This window comes from Notamacropus eugenii, chromosome 3, assembly GCF_028372415.1.
Source record: "Notamacropus eugenii isolate mMacEug1 chromosome 3, mMacEug1.pri_v2, whole genome shotgun sequence".
Classification (NCBI taxonomy): Eukaryota; Metazoa; Chordata; class Mammalia; order Diprotodontia; family Macropodidae; genus Notamacropus; species Notamacropus eugenii.
Genome location: NC_092874.1, coordinates 94,176,834 through 94,203,460, shown reverse-complemented (window position 1 = coordinate 94,203,460; position 26,627 = coordinate 94,176,834). Strand labels below are relative to the sequence as shown.

General features: G+C 40.3%; 1 protein-coding gene across 6 annotated transcripts in view; it reads right to left on the bottom strand.

Annotated features, from left to right (window-relative positions):
- The window catches only part of PRKAG2 (protein kinase AMP-activated non-catalytic subunit gamma 2), a 452,122-nt gene that overhangs the window by 203,196 nt on the left and 222,299 nt on the right, over positions 1-26,627 (bottom strand). The window contains exon 1 of one of the 6 annotated variants that reach the window (XM_072652173.1): positions 13,794-14,103. The exons of the other annotated variants lie outside the window; for them this stretch is intronic. Within the exon in view, the coding sequence (XP_072508274.1) occupies positions 13,794-13,887 (94 nt within the window). The 5' untranslated portion in view covers positions 13,888-14,103. Of the gene's footprint in view, positions 1-13,793; positions 14,104-26,627 lie in introns of those variants that run through there. 6 annotated transcript variants of the gene reach the window in all.

Sequence of the window (26,627 nt, the reverse complement as noted above, 5' to 3'; positions counted from 1 at the left end):
ATCTGCTGAATATACAGAAGATATGGTATTTTCATGTAATATTTCAGACAGATAATCATCTGGCACCTGTTTGAATAACTCCACTTAGAGTGACTTTTCTACTTAAGAGTTCTAATTGTTAGAAAGTTCTTTTTATTACGAGCAGAATTTGTCTCCATTGGACTTCTATCTGCAGGCCTTAGTTTTTTCTTTTGCTGCTAAACAGAATACGTCTTCTTCTGCACTTAGACTATTCTCTAGACTAAGTACAAAGTACAAGCAGGATAAGCAATCATTCATGTACTCCCCTTCCCCTCTCATAGATATACATATAGCACATATAAATGAATACATGTCAAGTATGTATTGTACTAGATATGATATATAAAATTATAGTATATTATATAAAAAATAGTGTATATATAATATCTAGTATTATACATATGCATAATACATATATAATATAGTATTTACATATCATATACACTATGTATAATGTTATATATGAAGTATTTTATTTTTATATATACATATATAATACATGCATGTATCTCTCACAGAGATTCTCCATCTAAGTCCTGTTTTGATCCTTTATCATGGCATCGAGGTAAGCAGGTTCTGCCAGATTCCTCCAAGGCCTACATGCTGTTCCTCACACGTGGCACTCCATCTCTGACCTCTAACCCTGACTTGGATGTCTCCCATGCTTGAAATACACTCCCTCCTCATCCCTGCCTCTTAGAATCCCTGCCATACTCACCTGTTTCTCTTTGAATTGGGGGCTTCTAGAGTACTAAGAGGTATGGACCAATGGAGGGGATGTGTACCCTGACATCTTTACCACCCCATGGGAACAGCAGGTAAGTTAGCTACAACAGTTAGACAGAATCAACATACAGCTTTCCTTATTTTTTCCCATAATTTCTAACATTCAAAATCTTTCTACTCAGTTTAGCATTTGTAAATGTCCTTTCATCAGACTGTTTATTGTGATTATTGGTTACTATTAATTCTAATTACTAATATTTATTGAAATAAATTGCTTTGTAATATGGCCTCTCACCTTATCAATCAACTGAAATTGCAAAGTTTCCAATGACCTATTAATTGCCGAATCTGATATCCTTTTTTTTTTCTGTCCTCATTTCCTTAACCTCTCCACAGTATTTGAATTCACTGACCAGCCTTTCCTCCTGGAAATCTCTGTTTTCTATAGGTTTTCATGACATTGCTTTCTTTTGATTTTCTTCCTACCTGTTTGACCACTCCTCAGTGTCCTTTGCTCATTCATCATCCATACCATGTCTCTTAAATGTGAGGGATCTCCCCAGGATTTGTTCTGGGCCCTCTTCTCTCTCTAAACTATTTCATTCGGATTTAATTCTCATCTGCATGCAGATGACTCTCAGATCTGTTCTCTTTCCTCACTTCTGCCTCTTGTAATCACTGATTTCTTTAAATACTTAGCTCCATCATCTATATGAAGTCTTTCCTGATTTCCCCAATGCAAGTGCCTTCCCCTGACCTAAATCATGTTATGTTTATTTTTTAAAATTATTCTATATATCCATATTTATGTATATGTTATCAGCCCCAATACTGTGTACATTTCTTGACACCAAGAACTGTTTTTGTCTTTGTATATCCAGTGCCGACCACAGTGTCTAACATTACAGTAGATGCTTAATAAATACTTGATTGATAGAGAGCTTTTCTCAAAACAATCCTATGAGCTAAGCCCAGTAAGCTGTTTTCCAGGGGATTTCTTTGCTTTACTTTATCCCACCCTGGAAGAAAAAAAGAATGGCATTTAATACTCTGGAGTGGTAACAATAAGTAGTCCCTGGTGACATCACTTGGCATCATTTTCAAGTCTACAAAAGCACAACCCTGCCAGCTGGGAAAAGAATTTCCCATGATCTTGATAGCTAGGGAGAAATAATTAATGCTCCCTTCAGGGAAGTAAAGTCTAGTGACCATGTACTCTACTGGAACTGGAACACCTGAGTTTGAATCCCAGCTCTGTCACATGCTAAAGGTGTGGCCCTGAGGACAACACTTTTTCTTTCCTGCAGAGGTGCTCCAGTGTCATTACCTATAACATGGGGGTGGGTGGAGGGAAGGTAGAGATTGAAATAGATGATTTTGAAGTATTTCAGTTGCACCATTTTATGATTCTGTCTTTTGGGAAGTCAAGATAAAGGGAAACAAATCCATTGGGATGTCACAGACTATGGTTACCTTAAGTGATATTTCCTAAACCAGGAGAAAGAAGATCTGAAGAAAGACCAAAAGGCTTTCATACTGATGCCCCCAGAACTAGAGTAATCACAACTATAATTATCTATAATAGAACTATAATATATATATACTATCCACCTGCTCCTATCCAGGCAAACTTCTCTTCCTTTCAAAGGAGGATGATCCTGTTTGTTCCAGCTATTCCAACTTCATTACATCACTTCCCTGATTTCTCTTTCTTTCAGAGCAGGGCACAACCTGTGTTCCTTCAATCCTTCCGTATCTTCAGCCTTCTTCCCTCCCTCCCTTCCTTCCTTCCCTCCTTGCCATGTCTTCCCTCAGCTCATGTGGCACCTTTTATGGGAAGGCTATGCTGATTTCCCTAGCTGGTAGTTTTCTCCCTTCACCACATTTTCATTTATATATATGTATGCTTCCTTGCTGTATCTCCCTACTGGAATGTAAGCTCTTTGAAGACAGTTGCCTCATCACCTACCACAGTGTCTTGCTCACGAGAAACACTTAAATTCTGGTTGAATTGAAGTGAATTTCTTCATTCCACTTCTCCTTCTAGAAGAGTTCTAGCTTAGCTAGTTGCCCATTTCTCTCCCAGAGCAAGGGATATAGACTTTTCTCCTTACATCTCTTTGTTTCATCAGGAGGCTCTATGAAAAGCCCCCAAGTATCTGTCAACAACAAGGTAGGTGGCAGGGATGGGCTGGGATATTGGTGCATGACTGTAATGTCTGGGTATTTATGAAGTCTAAGGGTGTGTACCGTTTGGGTGTCTGTATACAAGACAAACCACAGACTCTGGCTAGGGGAAGAAAGAAGATATGACAGGACTCGCAGAAAAAGTTTGATTCTCATTACTTTAAGACCAGGTCTACATGACCAAAATGGAGAGGAGGCCACGGAACTGTCAAGTGAAATTTCAAGGGGTGAAGGTGGGGGCAGGGTGGCCAGGGGTGTTCAAGTCCCAGTCTTCAAAACTCCCTTGGTATGACACAAAGCAGATTAAAAGGAATTACAGCAGGGAAATGTTTAACAAAATAAACACAGATAATATTAACTCGTGGCTTTTTAAAAATCAGTATGTGGCCTCCAGGGATCCATTTCTATCTGAGTGCTGCGGACAACCATTTTGCTAATCCACTAGCTAATCTACACTGGCATGATGTGGACAGATTGTCCACATTGTTCCACCCCTACTAGATAAAATGTTCTCGTTTCTTTGACTCTACTGAATAAACCTGGTCTGATCATAAACAACTCAGCAGAGGCTACTCAGAGAACCTACAGTTAGAGGATATTTATTCTCTCCCTTCAAAATCCAGTGAAAAAACAATATGGCAACAGGGTATGAGAAGACCCAGCAGATACTTAGTTGCTGTGTAACCCTGGGCAATTCTCAGCTTGTTTCCTCTGTGTCTGCCTTTTAGAGCCCTCCGTTCCACCCCACCGTCTTTGCCCTCCACCTTCACTCAGGCTATTTCACACACCCTTCCAGACCAAATGCGCTTTTGGAATGCTCTTGTTTTCCCCATTTCTCATGCAAGGCCCAGGGATGAGAATGATAGAGCAGAGTACCAGTCCTCTGAGGCCCAACTTGAGAAGCTTTCCTCAACTGCTCCAGGCCTCCCCAATATTAAGCTCCAAGAGCACGGAATCTTTCTGACACTTGGTGATACGGAACACAGTGGAGAGAGTGCTGGCTTAAGAATCAGGAAGACATGGGTTTCGATTGAAATTTTATTGTCTGTGTGACCATGGGCAAGTCACTCGATCTCTCTGGTTCCTCTTCTCACAAACGAGGATAATAACATGGGAAAGTGCCAACCTCCCAGGTTTACTGTGAAGCACTGGTGAGATAGTATGGGCAAAGTCTTTGCAAACTGTACAGTGCTATATAAAGCTATTGTTATATTTATCACTTCATTAGGAACCATTTTATGATATTTGTTTCATAATTAAGTCTTATCTCCCCCAACTGAATTAAAACTCCTTGAAAGAAGGGATCAAATCTAATACACAGTGTCCTCAAAGTGCCAATAGTTTAAGCTCAACTGCACTAAGACTTTTGGGACACCTTTTACTTCTGCATTCTCAATGTCATCCAGTCCAGTCTCAATTCAACACACTTGTTAATCTCAATAGCTCCAATGGCTTCTTAAAACAAAGTCTTTGAGCCCCTTCAATGGCAATCTTAAGAGGAAGGGTAGTAAATCTCACCATCTCCTGGCCCTCACTGGGGCATTTTTGGTCAGTCTCCAAGGAACAGTATTATTCTCCTTAGGGAATAATTTAAATAATTCCTTTAAAAAGTTAGGATACTAGTCTCATATTGGATAAAAACCATCCTGTTACTATGGGCAGCTAGGGGGTGAGCACCAGGCTTGGAGTCAGGAAGACCTGAGTTCAAATTCAGCCTCAGACACTAGCTATGTGACCCTGGGCAAGTCACTTAACTCTGTTTACCTCAGTTTCCTCATCTGTAAAACAAACTGAAGAAGGAAATGGCAAACCACTCTAGTATCTCTACCATGAAAACCCCAAATAGGGTCATGAAAATTCGGACACAACTGAAAACAACTGAATAACAACCTGTTAATGTGCAAGTTGGTCAGAGAATGCAGAATCATAGGAAAAACACCTGGGCTTAGTGGGGAATCTATTTGGCAGTTCACACAGCGTTACTGTTTACTCCAGAGTAGAAACTCTAGGTAAAATTAATTTCTTACCAGAATGGTAGAGACCATTCTGATGGTTTTTGCATAGGCAAAGAGGGCAGAAGGGGAAACTGACCCTGTGCCATTTTGTTTTTTCTAGGTATGACATTAATTAATGTCATAATTATTAATGCATTATATAGCAAGGCATTCCAGGATCCCTTCCATCCATACTGCAGCATACCGACTAACAACAATGTTCAGGAATGGGAAGATGGGAGATTTGTCGTTTCAACTTTCGATCAACTAAGGGTAGAACAGAAAATCTATTTTGTTTCAAGCCTTGCTGAAAATCTTTCTGTGTTCACTACACGTTCCTCTCTTATCAATAAAGTCTAAGGGAGAGTGAACTAGAACACTCTCATGTCATTTAGGACTTGATTGAATACCACATGCTATTGGTTTTTTAATTGTTTCATTTGTTCTTTCTAATATAATCCTTGAAGGCAGGATCCATGTTTCCTACTCTTCTTAAAGAAACTACTGCAGAACTGGAGACCTACCAAGCTCTCAATAATCATTTAGGATAAGAAATTTAGAGCTGAAAGGAACCCTACAGAGGATTAAATCACATGATCATAAACTTAGAACTGTACAAGAACTGAGAGACCTCCTCATTTTACAAATGAGGAAACTGAGGCGAGGAGAGTGAAGTCACTTGCCCAGGGTCACAGAGCTGGTGGTGTCTGAGGCAGGATTTGAATTTAGTTCTTCTCGGCTTCATGCCCAGCACTCTACTGAATATACCACCAAAACGCCTTCTATTTTCCCTCATTTACAGAGAAGAAACTCATTCGTTAATTGATAATTGAACTTTTCTTAGCTGACAAAGAATCTTGCAGGGACTAAAGACTGTTAATTCAAACATGATTTTTTTTTTACTTAAATTAAAAAAATTTAAACTTAAAATACACAAAATAATATTTCCATATTTGCATCAGAATACAAAAAGGAATATTATATATATGATCATAGATCTCCATTCCATGCTTTTTTTTTTTCCCATTTAAGTGTATAAATTCCACACACTGATTTCAAAATACAAACTCTGATTATTTAAGACTTGGTGCAGATGTTGTAGGAGGATGGACTGAATTTGTAGTGAGCCAAGGCATCTCCATGTGGTTTGTTACTAATTCCTATTATTAACTTACTTCCTTGTGATTTGCCTATTTTGTCCGAGAGTAGAAGGCTGAAAAAAAAATTCTGGCTAATTAAAGGTTCGGTTAGCAGTACAGTACAGTAGAAAGAGTGCTGGATTTGGAGTTAGAAGATTTGGCTTTGAATCCCAAGCTCTGCCACTGCAGCCTTTCATGTCACCTTGATGGGGTTCCGTTTCCTTCCCTGTGTATTTCACAGGGATTGGTTGGACTAGGTGACTTCCAAGATCCCTTGCAACTTTAAATCTATTCTCCTAAGACTCCAAGTTTCATCTGAGAATGAATGAAGAGGGAAAAGTCACAAGGATAGAGGATTTCTAACTGCGGGGAAGCAGGAAATAGGCCCTAGATAAGGATCTAGGATGACAGGCAGAGGGAGCCTGAAAGGACTGATCTGACTCTTCTCCCTTACCCATATCACTGCTTGGATTAAAAAGCACAGGCAATTTTAAATGGGAGGTGGGGGTGAGCAAGGGGACTTTAGTGAAAGGTTCTTCCTGAAAAGACTTTTTAAAGGAAGGAAATAAACATTTGTTTATTTTGAAAAGTCTTTTCATAAAAAAAGTACCCCTACTATGATAAGAAGTTATAAAATTCTGAGGGACCACTGATGTACTAAAGTAAAAAAAATGAAGCATTATAATAGTGGTCAGGCAGTTACGGATAGCAGCACTGTTTTGATGTAGCTCTACCAGTGAGAAGAACCAAGTCTGAAAGAAGACAGTAAGCATCAGTAGATTTGGATCCTAGCCCCTTGGTTAATCCCTGGCATCGGAAGTGGTCCTCTTACCATATACTGTTTGCTTCAAGAAGGAATACCTTTCTCATATTTCTTGGCAGAAACTTTTTAAAAAACTGATGACATTTTACATTTATATCTACCTAGAAAAATTCAAATGAGTATCAGAGGAAACGGATTAGGTGGCCAGGAGACCAACCATCAAATAATTCATCAAATACTTGTTGAATACCAGCCAAGTACAAAATACTATGTAGTGATCACTGTAGGAAATACTAAGACCTCTCCAAGGATGTAAGACCACACACCGGTATTGTTTCTTTTCTAATTTCCCCTACCATAGTAACATCATCCCTGGTTAATCTCTTTTTTAGGTGTGTAACAATTCTATCACAGACTACTTAAGTTCTGTGTTGACATGAACAGAATCTTGGCTTACTCTCACCTAGATAACACCTAGAGAAGGGGTTATAAATCAAAATCGTTATCTGCCTATCTGCTTTGGGCTCATTTTTTAGATCTATATCAAAGGTATATTCATTCCTGAGGTACAAGAGAGAAACTGGGCAAGAGCAGAAGGGGAAGTTTGATAGTTTCTAATGAGGAAGACCATTCAAAGGGGATTTTAACCACACCATTTGAAGTACTGCAAATTCTCAGAATATAATACCTCTACATTCAAATGGAAGAGGCTTCTCAAACCAACAATTTGGGGGTTGTGTCACTTAGGGTTTTCCATACCATTTTTTCGTCCCTTAGCCTGGCGACTGTATAAGCTACAGATTCAAAGGGGTCATGTGTCGTTTGTTTGTTTGTTTGTTTTTTCCCCCAATACCTAGGATTAGGATATAAGAGGGACAAGTCTTCGGGGGTAATTTATACCATTCCTGATGGGGCCAAAACAAAGGATGAAGAATTCTGAATAGATGAATGGGATGGGCCAATGACAGATGTTCTCATCCCACTGGAGGCAGTTCTAAGGGGAAAGTGCAGTCAAAGATCATCTCCTTCTAGACAGGGATTTAACCATTGGGGCACATGGAAAGTTACTGAGAGTATAGAGAACAGAGGGCTTGAGAAATAACCCCCCCCTTTTTTTTTTTTACCATGAAAAACACTTTTCAAAGAGAAAAAGAAGGGTACTTGGATGAGATGTAATCATAGATTGAGACCTTAGAGGCCATCTAGAATAACCCCCTCCTCATTTTATAGATGAGGAATTAGATCCACCCAGAGAAATTAAATGATGTGCCCAATATCCTCTGGATACTAAACATCAGAGGCAGGGTGAGCATTTAGGTTCAGTTCACAGTCTTGTCTCCTGACTGACCGTCCCAGATGCTTCTGCTGCTGCTTTGTCGTTCATTTTTCATTTTCAAAGAGGACCAAAGACATCATGGATGAGGCTAAAATCCTATTGAAAGCTCTGGAGCTCCAATTCTAGACTTTAACTTTCAGAGGAAGCCAAATCTGCAGGAGCAAGTTACTGAGCCTTTGACTCCCCGGGGGACACCAGAGAAAGATTCCAAGAATCTTGATTTTCCTAACTCTAAGATCAGAGTTGACTCTTTGAGTATGGGTACTTCCAACACTAGGGAGAGATGTAAATATGGCTCTTATATGGGAGTCTTTGTAAGCAAGGAAAAGACCCAATTTTAAACTTTCTGACAAATAGGCTTCCAATTCTTGGTCTTCCCTAACAGGGCAACTACTCATCAGGGTTCATGGAATGGTAAAGATTAAAAATGGTATCACCAGGTTTGCTTTATCTTGTACCTTCCAAGCAAAGGGCAAGTTTAAATTTGATTCTATAGGAAAAACACGTTCATTCATTCACTCATTATATATGTACAGAACACTGTGCGAGGGTCTGGTAAGATATAAAAGTTAGAAAAGAAATATTCCCTACACTCATAGAGTTTCCAGTCTAGTGTTCTACTTTTTCTATGAAGCCTCATATAATAGATCTAGATCTCATATAATAACTCTATACAATATAATACGTAATTATAACATAGTTGTAAACTCTACACAACACTGACTACTCTCTCCTGATTGCCCATAATATATAATAATAATTAATTCACATTTCTAGATCTCAAGCTGGAAAGGACCTTAAAGAGCATATGGTTTATCCCCTTCCTTTACAGACAAGGAAATTAAGGGGTTTGGAGGTCAAGGGATTTTCCCAAAGTCCCAGAGATAGTACATTAGAAGAGTGATCTGAACTCAAGTCTTCTGACTCCAGACACTGTGCTCTTTTAACCGTCTCAGGACTTTAAGGTTTACAAAGGGTTTTCCTCACAACAACGCTACAACCTAGTACCGAGAAGGAAGGAGGGGGAGGGGACCTTTGAAAGGTGGGAACTTTTAAATAGTGGACTGGAGACCTTATAGTCTTGCACTTGTATGGGAAACTATTCCCCTAATATTCTTTGCAACACTACAGACAGCCAAGAGTGGATCTCCTCTGGGTTCGACCATTTCTTTCTCAAACTGTCCCTGTGACCAAATGAAATAAATCTCTCAAGAAGACATGCAGCATTGGCACATTGTGTACATTTAAAAGCAATACTATGTGATGATCAACAATGACTGACTTAGCTCTTCTCAGCAATGCCATGATCTAAGACAACTCCAAAATTGTCATGATGGAAAATACCCTCCACGTACAGAGAAAGAACAGATGGAATCTGAATGCCAATCGAAGTGTACTATTTTCACTTTATTTCTTTTGTAGCTTTTTCCCTTTTGTTCTGTTTCTTTTTTCACAACATGACTAATATGGAAATATGTTTTATATGATCGCACATATATATAACCTATATCAAATTGTTTACCATCTTAGGGAGAAGGGAGAAAATATGGAACTCAAATTTTTATTTTAAAATGTATGTTAGGGGGCGGAGCCAAGATGGCGGAGTAGAAAGACGCACATACACATAGCTCTGAACCCACAACCCATAGAATGGCTACAGGGAAGTAACTCACGGCGAATTCCGCACCCAGAGGCCACGGAATATTGGAGCGAGGGAGATTTCTGTTCCAGAGAGACCTGCAAACCTCTCGCCGGGGGGTCCTTCGCGCTGCGGACTGGGCGCCGGGACTGGGAGCTGAGCGCAGCCCTGCCGCGGCCGCGGCACCGAGAGGAAAAGATCCGAGCAGGCTTCACAGACAGGATCTCCAGCGGCCACACGGGTCCCTCCACCCACAGAGGGATCTGCAAACCTCTCGCAAAAGGTCCGTCGCGCTGCAGACACAAAGATCAGCCGAGACCTGCTGCGGCCACGGCTGCGGCACCGAGAGAAACAGATCCGAGCAGGCTTCAGGGACGGGATCTCCAGCGGCCGCACAAGTCCCTCCACCCACAGGTGACAGGGGTGGGTGAGAGAGTCTCTTTGGCGGGTCGAGAGGGGAGTGGGGTGCCCCCATAATTCAGGCCCCCCCCGGGAGGTAGAAGCTGAGAGGCGGCTGCAGACAGGGGCTCCCCAAGCGGGCGGGAGCCCCCTGAGGGAACTGAGCCTGAGAGGTGGCCCTGCCCCGATCTCAGCACCAGATCATAATCTCATACTGAATAGCAGCCCTGCCCCCGCCAAAAGCCCTGAGGCTGGAAGCAGCATTTGAATCTCAGACCACAAACACGGGCTGGGAGGATCAGGAGGTGAGGTGGGTGTGAGGAAAATATTCAGAGGTCAAGTCACTGGCTGGGAAAATGCCCAGAAAAGGGAAAAGAAATAAGACTATAGAAGGTTACTTTCTTGGCGAACAGGCATTTCCTCCCTTCCTTTCTGATGAGGAAGAACAATGCTTACCATCAGGCAAAGACACAGAAATCAAGGCTTCTGTGTCCCAGCCCACCCAATGGGCTCAGGCCATGGAAGAGCTCAAAAAGAATTTTGAAAATCAAGTTAGAGAGGTAGAGGAAAAGCTGGGAAGAGAAATGAGAGACATGAAGTCAAAGCATGAACAGCAGATCAGCTCCCTGCTAAGGGAGACCCAAAAAAATGTTGAAGAAATTACCACCTTAAAAACTAGCCTAACTCAATTGGCAAAAGAGGTTCAAAAAGCCAATGAGGAGAAGAATGCTTTCAAAAGCAGAATTAGCCAAATGGAAAAGGAGATTCAAAAGCTCACTGAAGAAAACAGTTCTCTCAAAATTAGAATGGCACAGATGGAGGCTAATGACTTTATGCAAAACCAAGAAATCACAGAACAAAGAGAGAAGAATGGAAAAATGGCAGATAATGTGAAATATCTCATTGGAAAAACAACAGACCTGGAAAATAGATCCAGGAGAGACAATTTAAAAATTATGGGACTACCTGAAAGCCATGATCAAAAGAAGAGCCTAGACATCATCCTTCATGAAATTATTAAGGAAAACTGCCCTGAGATTCTAGAACCAGAGGGCAAAATAAATATTCAATGAATCCACAGAACACCCCCTGAAAGAGATCCAAAAAGAGAAACTCCTAGGAACATTGTGGCCAAATTCCAGAGTTCCCAGGTCAAGGAGAAAATACTGCAGGCAGCTAGAAAGAAACAATTCAAGTATTGTGGAAATACAATCAGGATAACACAAGATCTAGCAGCCTCTACATTAAGGGATCGAAGGGCATGGAGCAGTATATTCCAGAAGTCAAAGGAACTAGGACTAAAACCAAGAATCACCTACCCAGCAAAACTGACTATAATACTTCAGGGGAAAAAATGGTCTTTCAATGAAATAGAGGATTTTCAAGTATTCTTGATGAAAAGACCAGAGCTGAAAAGAAAATTTGACTTTCAAACACAAGAATGAAGAGAACCATGAAAAGGTGAACAGCAAAGTGAAGTCATAAGGGACTTACTAAAGCTGAACTGTTTACATTCCTACATGGAAAGACAATATTTGTAACTCTTGAAACATTTCAGTATCTGGGTACTGGGTGGGATTACACATGCACACACGCTCACATACATAGAGACAGAGTGCACAGAGTGAATTGAATAGGTTGGGATCATATCTTTAAAACAAAATGAAATCAAGCAGTGAGAGAGAAATATATTGGGAAGAGAAAGGGAGAAATTGAATGGGGCAAATTATCTCTCATAAAAGAGGCACTCAAAAGACTCATTAGTGGAGGGATAAAGAGGGGAGGTGAGAGAAAAACATGAAGTCTACTCTCATCACATTCCACTAAAGAAAAGAATAAAGTGCACACTCATTTCGGTAGGAAAACCTATCTCACAATACAGGAAAGTGGGGGATAAGGGGACAAGCAGGGTGGGGGGGATGATAGAAGGCAGGGCATGAGGAGGAGAGTGCAATTCGAGGTCGACACTCATGGGGAGGGATAGGATCAAAAGAGAATAGAAGTAATGGGGGACAGGATAGGATGGAGGGAAATATAGTTAGTCCTATACAACACAACTATTATGGAAGTCATTTGCAAAACTACACAGATATGGCCTATATTGAATTGCTTGCCTTCCAAAGGGAAGGGGTGGGGAGGGAGGGAGGAAGAGAAGTTGGAACTCAAAGTGTTAGGATCAACTGTCGAGTAATGTGCTTGCCACTAGGAAATAAGAAAAACAGGTAAAGGGGTATAGAAAGCTATCTGCCCCTACAGGACAAAAGAGAAGATGGAGACAAGGGCAGAGAGAGATGATAGAAGAGAGAGCAGATTGGTCATAGGGGCAATTAGAATGCTTGGTGTTTGGGGGGGGAGGGGATAAAAGGGGAGAAAATTTGTAACCCAAAATTTTGTGAAAATGAATGTTAAAAGTTAAATAAATAAATTTAATAAAAAAAAAAAAATGTATGTTAAAAGTTGTCTTTACATGTAATTGGAAAAAATAAAATACTATTTAAAAGAAAAGGAAAAAAAAAACCCTGCCACCTGAGGCCAAGCTGTCTGGGTACTTGGTGCTTGGTACTTGGTAAGTGGGCATGAACTCACCTTACCCACTACATCTACCTTGCCTCAGAGCACTTGATGCTTCATATCCTATACAAGGATCCATCCCAGCCATCTTCTTTTTATGTGCCCTGCCACGAAGAATGGACCCAAATCAAACGGATACCCCCAACTCTTCCAGACAGGATGTGCTCATCAAATTCCTTACGAATCCACTCACCATTCCCCCATGGGAATTGTTTTTCTGTATTAGAAACTCTTGAGGGCAAGGAAGGCACTTTTTTATTTGTATCTCTAAAGCTTAGCGTGTGGTAAGCACTGAATAAGTACATTACACTCATTCATTTTCCTCAGACACTGACAAAAAAAATCAGAACTACTGCCAAACCAAGGGGCTGTACATTAACATATTGTTAGCTGATCAGATTTAAGCCTTAGTTTGCTTTGGTAGCTGGTTTGTTTCTGTCTTCCTCCTCCCCTGCTCCTTGCCCCCTGAAGCTTCAAGATTCATCCTCTCTCAATTTGGTTACCAAATGAGATTCTCAAATATGGATTATTTTTACCCACGTCACACACATACACCTCTTTAAAACCAAAACAACAGCTAAAACATATCAAATTCAGGTTATTCATTAAAACTCTAAAACATTAAAACACCCCCCTTCCCCCCAAGCTGGTGTTTTCTACCAAAGGAATGTCAAGGAAAAAAAAAAAGATTCAAAATCTGTATCCATCAAGTACTATGACAGATTCCTTCTGAATTATGTGGGCTGAGGGAATGAAATCACTTCAGAAACAAGTCATTTTAGACACAGTTCATGTTGACTGCACTGGATGTACCCCAATCATCACAGACAGAAAGATACTTCACCAAACTGTTCATCTAAGGACGCCCTAATTAAAAACCTCTAAGGTAAAGACTGCTAGGAGTAATGGGGTAAGTAGAGGTTATTTAGCAGACTTATGCACCCACATGAACCTCACTGTTTATTTCCAGCTGCCTACCACAGAGCATCCAGGACTGGGGAATGGAACGGTTTCCTACCGAACAGGCCATGGGGTTCCGACTGGCGCCTCTCTGTACTTCGGCTGTGGTCCTTGCGTTTCTTGCTGCCTCTGAGACTGCCAAAACGCTTCATGAGCTGCCCCGGGCACCGGAGCACCGGCAGCCTGAGAGCATATCCAGTGCTGGAAAAAGAGAGGAGAGCCTGGAGCTGCCCAGTGTTAGCCCCCTGGGCACGTGGAGGAGCAGGGAGGGAAGGCACCAGATTCCCCCTCACACACACACAGCCTTTAAGTTTCTCCCGCTCAAGTGACCACCTGTCAAATTCTGAAGGATCCACAGGAAGGGCTTTTTAGATCAACCCCAGAAAGAAAGGGTCGGGGGGAAGCAAACCGGAGCCAGAAGCCAAGGTATGTACACAGGTCAATCCCAGGTCTAGCTCTTACTGTACTGCTTGATCTGCAGAGGGCAAGAACAGTTTGAAATGCCCACTGGTTCTGTTGTCCGAGCAGTAACAGCAGCAGCTGCAGCCACCACTGCCTCAAGCAGCCAGTCTTGTCCTTAAGTAGGTAAAAAAGCTGCCAGGACCTCAAGCCGAAGCTCACCCAGCAGATTTGTTTATGTAGTGGAGGTCAGGAACTCAAGGATAAGCTCCAGGATTTTTTTAAGGAGGGGAGGGTACAGACTTAATAGGTAAAGGAAGCCCAAGTCCTCTTGCAGAGAGAACTGTCATGTGCAGTTGGGCATGATGTCTCTTTAAAAAGACTGTAAAAGGAAACCACCCTGTACAGACAATTCTTGGCACCAACAGGCTGGAGCACATTCCCATTATAACATGACATCACATAACTATTTTGATTCATGCGTTCTAGGTCTCCCCCGGGAAGGGATAGGAGGGCTGCTTCTAGATGAAGTAAGAAGTAACTGGTTTCTGATCTGGAAACTGCTGGGCATCCAATTCCTTAATGAGGGAGGCAATTCCTTAATGAGGGAACACAGGATCGTCCCATGAATTGAGCTGGTGTCTGCAGTAAATGCATAATTTCCCAGTGCCCTGGACTTGAGAAAATCTTCCTAGCCTGCATATGATGTGCTTTGAGAAGACTGATTTTTTTTTTTTTTAAAGAGGATGTTTTCAAGAAATCTCTGAGTACTTTTGCCACTTGCCCAACTGACTTTGAACCTTCACTGGAATACTAATATCGATTCACATTTATATTAAGGTTTGCAAAGTGCTTTCTCCCACTCGGCTTCTGTGAGGCAGTAGTAGCAGGCATTCTTTCCCTCATTTTTCTGATGAGGAAACTGAGGTTCAGAGGTCAAGTGACTTGCCCATCATGGTGACACAAGTAGAAACAGTGGGGAGACTGAATTTGAACTCAGGTCTACTGACTCTCTGTTCCACATGCTATACTACATGGGAGAAACTTTGGTCAGGAAGGCTTTGGCTCTCAAATTAGCTGGAAGATGTGTCATCTCTCTAAGTCTAAGTTCTTTATCTGTAGACTAGATGAACTCTAAAGTCCCTCTAAAGACCTAGATCTTTTTTTTAAAAAAAGTTCTTCCTCTCCCACCTTTTCCCTCAATCACCATGGGAGCTGAGAGTGAGACCATATCAGATCAGTTATCATCGAAATGAGCAAACAAACTGCATGGACTCTACTGACTGCCCATTATTTGGGTACAGAAGAAACCTTCAAAATTGCAATGCCATGTGTGATGAAAGCATAATTGTTAGTTATCTCTGGCATATCTGACTTTAATCTGGAGCATGTCTAGAAGCAAAGGGGCAGGGGAGAAGCTAGGAAAACAACCCATAGATGGCAATTTTCTGGCAAAGCCAGGGCTAATGGACAAAAACATAACCCATCCATCGTGTCCAACTGCAGTCCAGCTTATTAGCACGTCTTTTCTCTTCTTTTCTCTTTCCAATTCCCTTGCTTATGGCCAGGGCCACTGACTGACTCATTGTCTTTGGAAATAATGGTCCTTCCCCTCAAAATCCCCCCCAATAATTCATATAATCAATTTTTAATAAGATAATGACTTCAAGCCCCCAAAATATATTCTCTTAATTGGAAAAACAGAAAGGAAAACCAATAAGTGGGAAACTACCTTCTTTTTACAGGATTTGATATATATATACACACACACACACATACATACATATACTGACACACATACATACATACACACACATATAATACGTTAGAGGAGATCTTTGAGTCACAGTTGCATTTTACAGCTGAGGAAACTGGGATTCAGAGTGGTTAAGTAATTTGCCCAAATGACTTTATGATTGCCCAAACGATTTACCGGTAGGCCTCTGCTTTTTATTTATTTTTGCTACATTTTATACCTGTAGGCTAAGAACCACCTACACTGAACAAGCCACATAAAAAAAGGAGCATTGAGCAAACTATATCCCATTATCAGAGTTTACCACCAACCCTGCTACTGATGATTCTGACTTCTTGGATTCTAGAGTCTTCTTGCCTTAACCTACCACTTCTGCCTGGCACTCTCTGTCATAGTGGACCACTTTTGATTTAACTTTTTGTATTCCTAAACCTGTGGCATCTGTCAGGCCCTTTTCATGATTATAGTCATGAAAGTTGGGCAAGATTTGGATAGGCAAAGAGGAAATGGGAGAACGTATCAATCAAGTCTATACTCAAGTGGATGTTACAAAACTGCTGGTCCTATCTGGAGAAAAAAGAAGTTCCAGAAAATATAATATAGATGCCAATCCTGCCGAGTCCCGAAGCTCAGGATATTATCTCAGCCAAAATTTGACAGAGGGTAGTTCAAACATTTTTAGATATCCCTCTTAGGTTTCCTCTGGGCCATCAAACGGATGCCAATAGCAATAGAATTTTTTTCCTTTTTTTTTTTTTTTTTAAGTAAAAAAGTTTATATGCTCCCTCAGGTCAATACTTTCAAAGTAAACATGCCAGTAAATAAAAACTGGTAAATTTAATTTTCAAAAGTGCAAACTGGAAGTTAAAATCTTAAAGGTCTTTTTTTCTTCATGTGTATTTTAATAATGATCATACTATCTTACATCATGATGTTGTATTATCAATTATACAAGAAGAAAGTTCTCTAGGCCTGTTTGCTCATTTTTAAATGAGCAGGTGGGACCAGATGACATTTTAGGTTTCTTCTGGCATTAACATTTTATGATTTTAGGATTCTATGAACTATATAACACACTCTCCAAATTTATTAACTCAAAGTTAGTCTAAAAGTAAACAAAATAGTCTAAATACATATGAATTAAAAAAAAAATCCAACATTTGCATGCCCTAATTTCCATGTATTTCCCTTTGGGTCTTCAGTGACTCATTGATTCATTCATTCATTCACTCATTCAATCCAGTCCAAAGCATTCCAAGCCTAGCTAGGGGCAAAAGTAAAGTCAGCACAGTTTTCTCTCTGCTGCAAGGCCAGAACTTATCAGTTGCTATGAACTGAACTCAGCATGAAAACAACCTGTATGAGTCCAATGCCTGGCATGGTGCTCTACAGCCCCTGGAAGGGAGAGCTCAATAAATACTTAATGACTCAGCTGGACTGGCCTTTGGGGAGGAGAATGAGTGTGTGCTGACTTCTACAAAGTGAAGTCAAGAATTATATGACTAAGGCCAGGTTCTTATCCTGTTGTGAAGGGAAAAAAAGACCTCAGAGACAGAAGCCTGACCTTACTCACAAGTGTCATCCACACTGATCAGATGCAGAAGAAAATGATTCATTTTCCACTTCTGTCTTCTGCCTCTATGTAATCAACAAATGAATTGATCAACAAACATGTAGTGAGCATCTACTGTGTGCAAGGCACTATATTTAGGTGCTGGAAATAAATAGACAGAAATGAAATAGACCCTGTGCTGAAGTGGCTTACAATCTATTAGGTGTCTAATACATTAGGGGAGATGATATAGAAAGGTTCTGTGCACATGGGTACTTAACAATGTTCTTAATATTTAATACATGCTTACTGTACATAATAAATGCTTATTGACTGGCTAGCTGAGTAAAATTTTTCAGAAAGTTTTGAATGGGAGGAACCATGGGGTCAAATCATGACTTCAAATAAGTGCTGTGGCCAATACAAATATAGTAACAATGCATGTCACTGGAGGACTTTGTCCCAAGAACATCAAGGTATGCTAATATCTCATTCAAACTTCATCTGGCATAAGGCTATTAGGTATGCGTGTACATGGCGTGATTTCAGAAGGATGACATTCTCCCTACTACTAGATGCTTCCATTTGCATCAGTAGGCTTGAAATTATTTTAATGGGTAAAAGGGTTGCCCTTTTATGGTTATCCCATAATTATAGAAAAAAAAGCTTAAAATGTGGAAGGGGACACACAGTATCTAAGATTCAAGTTGAAATGGAAATATCTGACACAGACATTTTCCATCAGGTTTTTAATAGAAAAGGAAAAGTTAGAAGTTACTAGGCCCCTATTGGTGAAAGGGAGAGTGAAATGGGTATTCCCAAAGTGGGGAAAAAGGATACACAGAAAGCAGAGGCTGGGTATAGCAAAGAGAGACTTAGATAATTGTATGGTTCTGCCACAAGTTGGCTGTGAACCCACTGGACAGTTGGAAAAACACAGTTATCATATGAAATTACAAAAAAAGCAAAACTATTTGGCTCAACTTTGAGCCTGTATTCACTGTGTTACAAGAATGCATTCCATTTTATGTTTGTTTAGGAGACTCTGGGAAAGGGCCTAAGAGTACCTCAGGCTACAGTGCTGGGCCATTACAATGCTGTCCCTCAACTCCGTGGGAATTGGCAGCCACATTGGGTGCCTTAACAATCACAGGGGTGGGGATGCAGCATACTGGTATGGGAGATTCCATAACTGAGAGTCCCCTGAAGGTAGGCCTCAGGTGTTTCTGGCATTAGCTAATGTCTCATATCTATAGTAGGGCTCCAGCCCAAGCCATGTGAAACCCATCAATTTGCATATGAAGTTATACCAAAAAAATGACATGATGCCAACAAGAAACCTAGCCAGTCATGCAAATCTTTTATTTTCTGCTGGATGTTTTGGTTCCTATGACACATAATATCTGGATACTTGGAGACATCTAGATGGTTGGGTAGACTTTTTGACTATATGTCTCTGCACTTAAATAGCAAACTCTTCGAAGGTAGTAGGGTCTTATTCATCTTTGGATCCTCAGCACCTAGCATTGAATTTTACAAATGGTAAGTGCTTAGTAAATGTATGTTAAATGCAATTATTTGAAAATCTAGTGTGGCACAGACAAAACTGATCACACTTCCTCCTCATTGTGTGTCACTGAATCCTTTTCTTCATTCCATACTAAGCTCAGGCACCACCTTCTACATGACGCCTGTCCTGGATTCCCTCAATGCTACTGCCTTCTATCCCAAACTGGCTTCCATGTAATTACTTGATGTTTATTCTGTATGCACTTATACATGGAGTTGTATTTCCTGTTAGGATAGAAGCTTCTAGTTTGTATTCTCAATGTCTAGCACAGAGCCTGGAGACATAGTAAGTGCTTAATAAATACATGCTGACTGAATTAAGACAGGAGAAGTAGAAAGGGAAAACAACCAGTTTATAGGAGCCAAGAGAATTTATGATATATAGAGCTTTGATATTTTGCAAATTGTGCAACCTTTTCAGGGCCTCCTGAGTTATTATAAAAGTTCTAAAACTTACGGTTAATCAGCTCAGTTTCTTAGAAGTTCTTCCCAGAAGGAGGGGCAGGGAGAGTTACCGAAGTGCTAAAACCTCTCCCACAGCAAACAGAGAACTGAGGGCAAGTTCCAAGGGTCTAGCTGGTTTTCCTGTCTGCCAAGGTCCACTGTAACCTTGGCTAACCATTTTACGTTAGGTCATTAGGGGACCAATAGGAAAGGGTCTGTGCATGGCCCAGGACAGACTATCTCCACTTCTGAGGGTACAGGAGTCAACATGCTCCAATGCTGTGTGAGAAGCTATACCCAGAACAGCGTGCAGTTGTGCTCAGGGCCAGCCTAACTCTACAAATCCTTGAAGAACAAGGCCAAGATGTCTAGGACTTGAGTGTCACAGGAGTAGGAGCCACAGGAAGAAGAAACAGGTAGAAAGAAAGTAGGAAGAAGATCAGAGTGACCAATGTAGAGAGGATGAAAAGTATAAGCCTCTATAGCACCCATACACAATCTAATCAGCACATCTATTGGCTATATTGGTTGTTGACGCTCAATTTCTGAGACCTAAAGATGCAGATTCTTGCACTAATGTCTTATATGGTTCTTAGGTGGTTTTCAAAGTGTTCTTCTATCTACTGCCTTTTAAGATTCCCACAAGAATCTTGTGAGGGAGACAGGCTTAAGTGGCCAAGTTCAATAAGATTATGTGTCATGGTAAGTACTTAATAAACGTTTATCGACTGATTGACTGAAATCAGTTGTATGGCTGGGACTGGAAGCCAGATCTTCTGACTGCCAGTCTGGGGTCCTTCCATGAAATCATGCGCCTTCTCTACGTCTCATTAGAATGTTGGGGAGGAAGCAGGTAACTAAAAAACCTTTCGGACATTCATGTCACAATGCCTGAGAAGTTTTCAGAAATCCTTGGAAGGATCCAAAAAAAAAAAAAATGCTGTTACCTAAGAGGGTACACCATCCCTCTTACAGAGTTGGAGGCAGTAGCGGTAACATGAGTGAGCATCCTGGCGATCCCTCTCCCTCTGGTTGCCACATATTTGTTGCAAAATACTGTGTCGTGTTTCATGGAAAATTCTAAAGGTCATCTCTGTGCTGGATGTACTAAGTGAGAAGGCTATGTCATCTCATCAAAATCTAGGATGTCTCTTTCCTGAGAACTATTTGTGAGGCTATCACCATGGGGAATGCACCTTTCTTCCTTCCCTCCTGCCCTCTCTTGTGCAGCCTGACCCCCTCTTCGAACTTTTACACATTCACAGTTTTTTTATAACCTCAGCCTGAGTCAGAAGCCCCTCAGAACTGTGGCTACCCCAACCCCTCAGAGTGAGGCACGGTATGACTTTTCATGGGGGTAAAGTATATTATCAGATTGACTCTTGGTAAAAACTTGATGTAGAGTCACAGTGACCTCACCTATTCAGGGCCCGTAATACTCATTCCACTTGACACAAATCTAGAGATTAATCAACTACTGTTTTTCCCCCTGAGCCTGTGAACTACAGAAATCTTTTTCTCCCTGCAAAAAGTTTGTACATTCCATATAAGTTGCTCTGAGTCTCACCATCTCATCCCCATCTCGATCTTTTCTGTGTATTTGACCTTTCTCATTTGAGTGAGGTACGTGCATGAAGATACCTGTAGCTTATGTTCCCCAAAATGCTGCAAAGGTTGAAGTAGAAAAATTCTGTGAATAACTTGACAAGATTTTCCAAAACAAGTGAACATTTTACCGAGAGGATGGCAAAAAACATGCTGGAAAATAACGGCTTGTGTTTGAGAAATTAAAGAGGCCAAAGGCTTATATAATCACAAAGCTCATGCATATACACTGTGAACATTTTCTCCTAAAAAAGAGTCCAAAGATAATAGACAGGACAAGCAACAAACAGCAAAAGATAAAAAAGAAATTAACTATATCTTAACAGAAAGAAAAAGTCTGAATACTGAGGGTCAATCATCTAAGAATCTATTGTTTACATATAGTCAGATCATCAACTAGAGATCAAAATTAACATTAAATTACTAAAAAAAAAAAAAGGCTGAAGAAGAGAATAAAGCTGAACAACTGCTACTATATGACTGACGTGGGAAAAAAATATTGACCTTAATTGTCACCATTTCCTGCAGAGGTTTGACAGATGTAAAACAAATGCCACAATAAAGTGGCCAAGTGATCCCAGAAACAAATGCTTGAGAGTCTTGCCAAGCAGAAAGCAATGACAGCCAAGGTCAACACCAGTTAGTCATAGAAATTCATTTAAAAACACTATAGAGAAAAATGGTGACTAATTATGAGTAGTATTGCTGTATAAAACAATAAAAAGCAGTAGAAGCAAAATAAATCTAAGGAAAGCTTGAGGTGAGGTCCAAATAAACCACATCATCCCAAGAATATTCATAGATGAACCTGGAAAGGACGACAAATAGGTATAAAATATAACATATTTATCAATGATTCTATAGCAATCACTTTGTCATCCCCAGTGATGCAGGAATCATCAAGTTTGGATGCTAACATTTGTTATGTTATTAAACAAAATTAGAAATGACAAGGTCAAAGATAAAGTCAGGAAGAATGGATGAGCCAGACCAAGTAAGAAAGAATTCCATGCTAAAAGTAATGCAGACGGAAAGCACTGCAGAGTCATTCTACATGATGTTTTGGAGAGAGGAAAAAAAAGGGGAAAATCCACAGATATTAATACCAAAAAAAACCCAAAAACAGCAAATATGGAGAGAATAGTGATAACTACTCACCCATATTCCTACTTTCTTCTCTTTACAAAATCTTTATGAGAATGATTGGTGTTGCCAAGTGTCCTTAATGAAGGTAAAGAAAGGGAATAGGCAGGTTTTTGCAAACAGTTCTTTACAGCAGACCCCATCACAATTATGCAACTGATGGAAAGACACAGGGTATGGAGTCCCACTGTGTTTTCTGTTTGCTTGTTTTTTATTTATATGATCAAAATACAGTCTTCAAGGCTCTCCTCCACAAGTAACCTCTCAATCATGACTACATAGTTTGGTCAGAGTCCTAAGGTTTTTTCAGAGTTGTTTTCCCATTGCCTCCATATATAACCTACATAATATTGGCTGCTGTCTTAGGGATGGAGGAGGGAAGGGAGAGGAGACAATTTGGAACAAAAATTTTTTTTTAAATAAAAAATATGTTAAAAATTCTTTACATGTAATTACAAAAAATAAACTATTAAAAAAAGAAAATTGCCTGTTAATCTCCTTTGATTCTTTATTTATCTATTGGGGATTAAGATTAATCTTTTCAACACAAATGTTATCCCAGTGATGTGGTATGTTTGCAAATTCAGTAACACCATAATCCCTGAAGAATCAAAGTAGGAAATGATCAAAGGATAACGGAGAGACACAGAGCAGAAATCCATAGGTTGTAGCATGTTTTCAGTGATGACCTGTGCTCAAGCAATGTTGTGAAAGATTTCATCACGGAAATGTAGGGGCACAATACATACGGTCTCACTGTTTATTTTTTTCTCAGCGGTGCAGTTCTTTGGTGACATAAAGATGTAACAGATGGAGAATATGAGTTCCCTGATACCCATTATATGTAAAAAGATTCAAAGCACTTACAATGGCCTGCCAACACTTCATATTCAATAGGGTCCACCACAGAACTCCAAAACCTTCTTCTGACTTCCTGATTTCTGGTTATGGTTAACCATTCTCTCCCTCATGTTGTACATACAGTCAACTGAAAAATCCTCTGACTTCTATTCCTATATATCTTTAATATTTAATGGTTCCCTCCTTTCCCAGTCAACTACCATCATTTTAGTACAGGCCTTCCTTGCTTCTTTCCTAGATTGTCAGGAAAGTCTTACTCGAAGGTCTATAGCAGATTGATGGTGCAATGGATAGACTGATGGATTCAGGAAGACCTGAGTTTAATACTGCTTGAGATACTCACTAGCAATATAACCTTGGGCAAATCACTTACCTTCTCCCTCTGTTATCCTTCAGTTAATTCATCTGTAAAATGGAGATTAATAAAATTACCTCCTTCACAGAGCTGCTAGGAAAATTAAATGAGATGACATAGGTAAAGCATTTTGCACATCTTAAATAAGTACTTTATTAATGTAAGTTATCATTATTGTTCCAGCTTCTAGCTTATTCTTTCTCCAGTCTAAACTTCCTAAAAGATGGGACGAAGGGAGACTAAATCTGAATTACGGTGGGAACCATGTTATTTCATCCTTTTTGGTTATGTCTCCTCGAATTAAAACATAAGTTCCTTCAAGGAAGGAAATGGGTCTTCTATTTCATTTTTGTCTCTGAAAGCATGCAGACAATGCTGGGGACACTGGAGATACTCCATAAAGCCCTATGAGCTTGAACTTGTCATACATCAATAGGAATAAAAACAAGGTTTGTGTTAAGGAAGGGAAACAGAAGACCCCACAAAATAAAGGTGTAAAGGAACTTGAGGCTAAGGAACAGAGATTATCTACAAGTTTGTAGATAAACTCCCTTAGGATCCAGATTGCTGGCATTCTGCCTTCTGATTAGGACCCTTGTGCTTAAAATCCTGTGTTTCTAATTCCAGCTTGGTGGAGCTGGGATGTTCCTTGCTCCCTACATGGCTGAGGCCTGGGATTCATTTCTGCCCCTGAAGAAAGCATGCAAAAAGATGCTGGCTAAGTCAGTCAATTCCCTCAGAATTAAGGTCTCTTAGGCAGTGGAATCTTGCACCCATACTTGGACTAAATCAACAAATCAGCTATAAACTTATTCTGGTGCTTGCCTTTCTGGACTGTTGACCATTCACCTTGTGTTGTCTGTGTAAATGCTTGTTGAGTTAAATCTTATAAGGGATGGAAGCAAAAAGGGAATCCTCTGGGGCCAAACTGGACTGGTGGCACCCTGCTTCTCCTGCAAATGCATAATATGTCAGATCTCAGCCAGAACTTTGACCTTCATGGACAGAAACCAGATACAGTCATCCCTTCCACATGGCTAGGGTTAGGTGAGCGGTACTCCCCACAAGCTAGAAAATTTCAAATAAAAATTTTTGGCCCACCCCTCATGCCAGAGAAGTCTGAATTTTTTCTTTTTCTTTTGTGGGGTGTTTATAGTTCTTTACTGTAAAATTTGGGTTATGTATCTAGTCGTAGGCTCTGTGTTGTCTGCTGGCCTTCCCGTGTCCATTTAATTTCTTATGTCGACCCACGACATACTGAAATTGTGATGGGGAAAATTGTGATGTGGAAGGAATATCTGTAGGTATCTGGCTCAGTACTTCTTGCCCAAGTATATTATTGGAAAGAGAAGTCAGCAGTTGGGTTGACTTCTAATAAATTTAGGCCACAGAGGCTGACACTCTGGATATCTTGGTCCAGGACAAAGTGTCTTTTTCCCCCTTCAACAGTAAACTTTTATCAAGAAAATGGCTTCAACTTCAACAAGCTCTGTGACCTCAAGCAAACCATTTAACAGCTTGGTTTGATTGTAAAACTAGGGGGTAGGACTCATTAACCTCCAAGATACCTTCCAACTCTAAAAGTAGGATCCTATGAATTTATATGAACTGATACGGAATGAAGTAAAATCATAAAAATAAATTAAAAGCATAAAAAAATAGCCCGTGGAAAGATCACTAAGAGGAAACTAAATGCCATGTAATTATAATAGCCAAGGTTGGTCCCTGAGAAAAGGGACCTTGTTTTCCTTGGAGGGGTGGGGGATAACAAGTATAAAATCATACATACGCTGTCAAGCATGATCCCTGTGTTGGCTAGATTTACTCAACTGTTGTTTGGAAAGAAAATCTTCAGTATAAGGGAAGGCTTTCTGTGCAAGGAGGGAGGTATTTGGAATGAATGTAATATAAAAGCAAAAGCATCAATAAAGCGAACAAAAAGTATCTTTATTTCACCATATCTATTGAAACTAATGGTTTAGCTGTTTGGTTGGGGGGAGAAGCTCCCTTCATTTTAAAATGTGCCTATCTTCCATTTGCTCACAAAAGATACAGAAAGAAAGCGAGATAGAACATACTAAGGGGTACCATTGCCCCTGCTCCCACCAACATGTACACTTCTTTTGCTACAGTAGTGTTTTCTTGGGGACTAAGGAGAGAGAAGCAAAGTAACAAAAAAAATGAGCCTACAGGGACTGTTTTTCATCAAATATACTGGAGCTTTACATATAAGTAAATCTTGTCCCCTCAAAGTAATCACCTTAGGAGGTCATACAATTATTCCAATAATAGGCCATCACTCAGAACATTTCTTTTGGTAATAACAGAGCCTATGATGGTGCTGTTGGTCAAGGGTGGTATTCATCTTCAAACAATGGGTATGATTTCTGGAAATAATCACAGTTTATTCATTTCAACTCAAATGATATTTAATAAGTGTCTCTTACGAGACACTGCAACATTGATTTTGGTTACAAAATTGAAAATAAGATGAAGACTATAAAGTAATGAAACCCATGATCTTGTGTGCCTTGCCTTATCCAGTGGCTCTGAAGGTGAGCACTCCATTAACATACACTTATGAAGTGTTAGCTATGTGGCAGAGACTGTGCTGGGTCCCAGAGATAGAAATACAAAAGACTCAATTGTATGTACAAATTGTACGTAGTTGCTAAAAACCCATTTTAATGCTTCACAAAAATCAAACCACCACAACTTTCAAAGTGAATCAGAACAGGACATTTCAATTCACCTTCCTGAAGGGCCCTTCCTTCTGGTTAAGACTTCAGACAGAAGTCTTAAACTCCTGGAGGCAGTGATGATAACCTGTCATTAGAGTACTACCTGGTTCTAATCATCTAAACCAATCACCACTGTGCGTCACCTTGAGTCAAAGCCTCATCTGACAGAGCACAGCAGCCAGATGAGCCCAAACCAGGGTCCTGTGATGCAAGCTGGGATTCCTTATCTGATCTCCCTATGGTATTATTTCCTTGGCTGCTAACTAATATCTGGCTTAGAAAGAAAGCTCAAATGTCATTCCCTGGGGTAGTTGGCAGCAAGGTCTCTGGTAAATTCCATCAGTGGCACGTGACCATAGTGTAAGGATCAGGCTTTCTGCCCTGAAAGACCCAGGCCATCTGCTATGAGGACATATTATTCACGCCAAGCCACTGCGTTTGGACAAGCAGCTTTTGCTTCCTAAAAA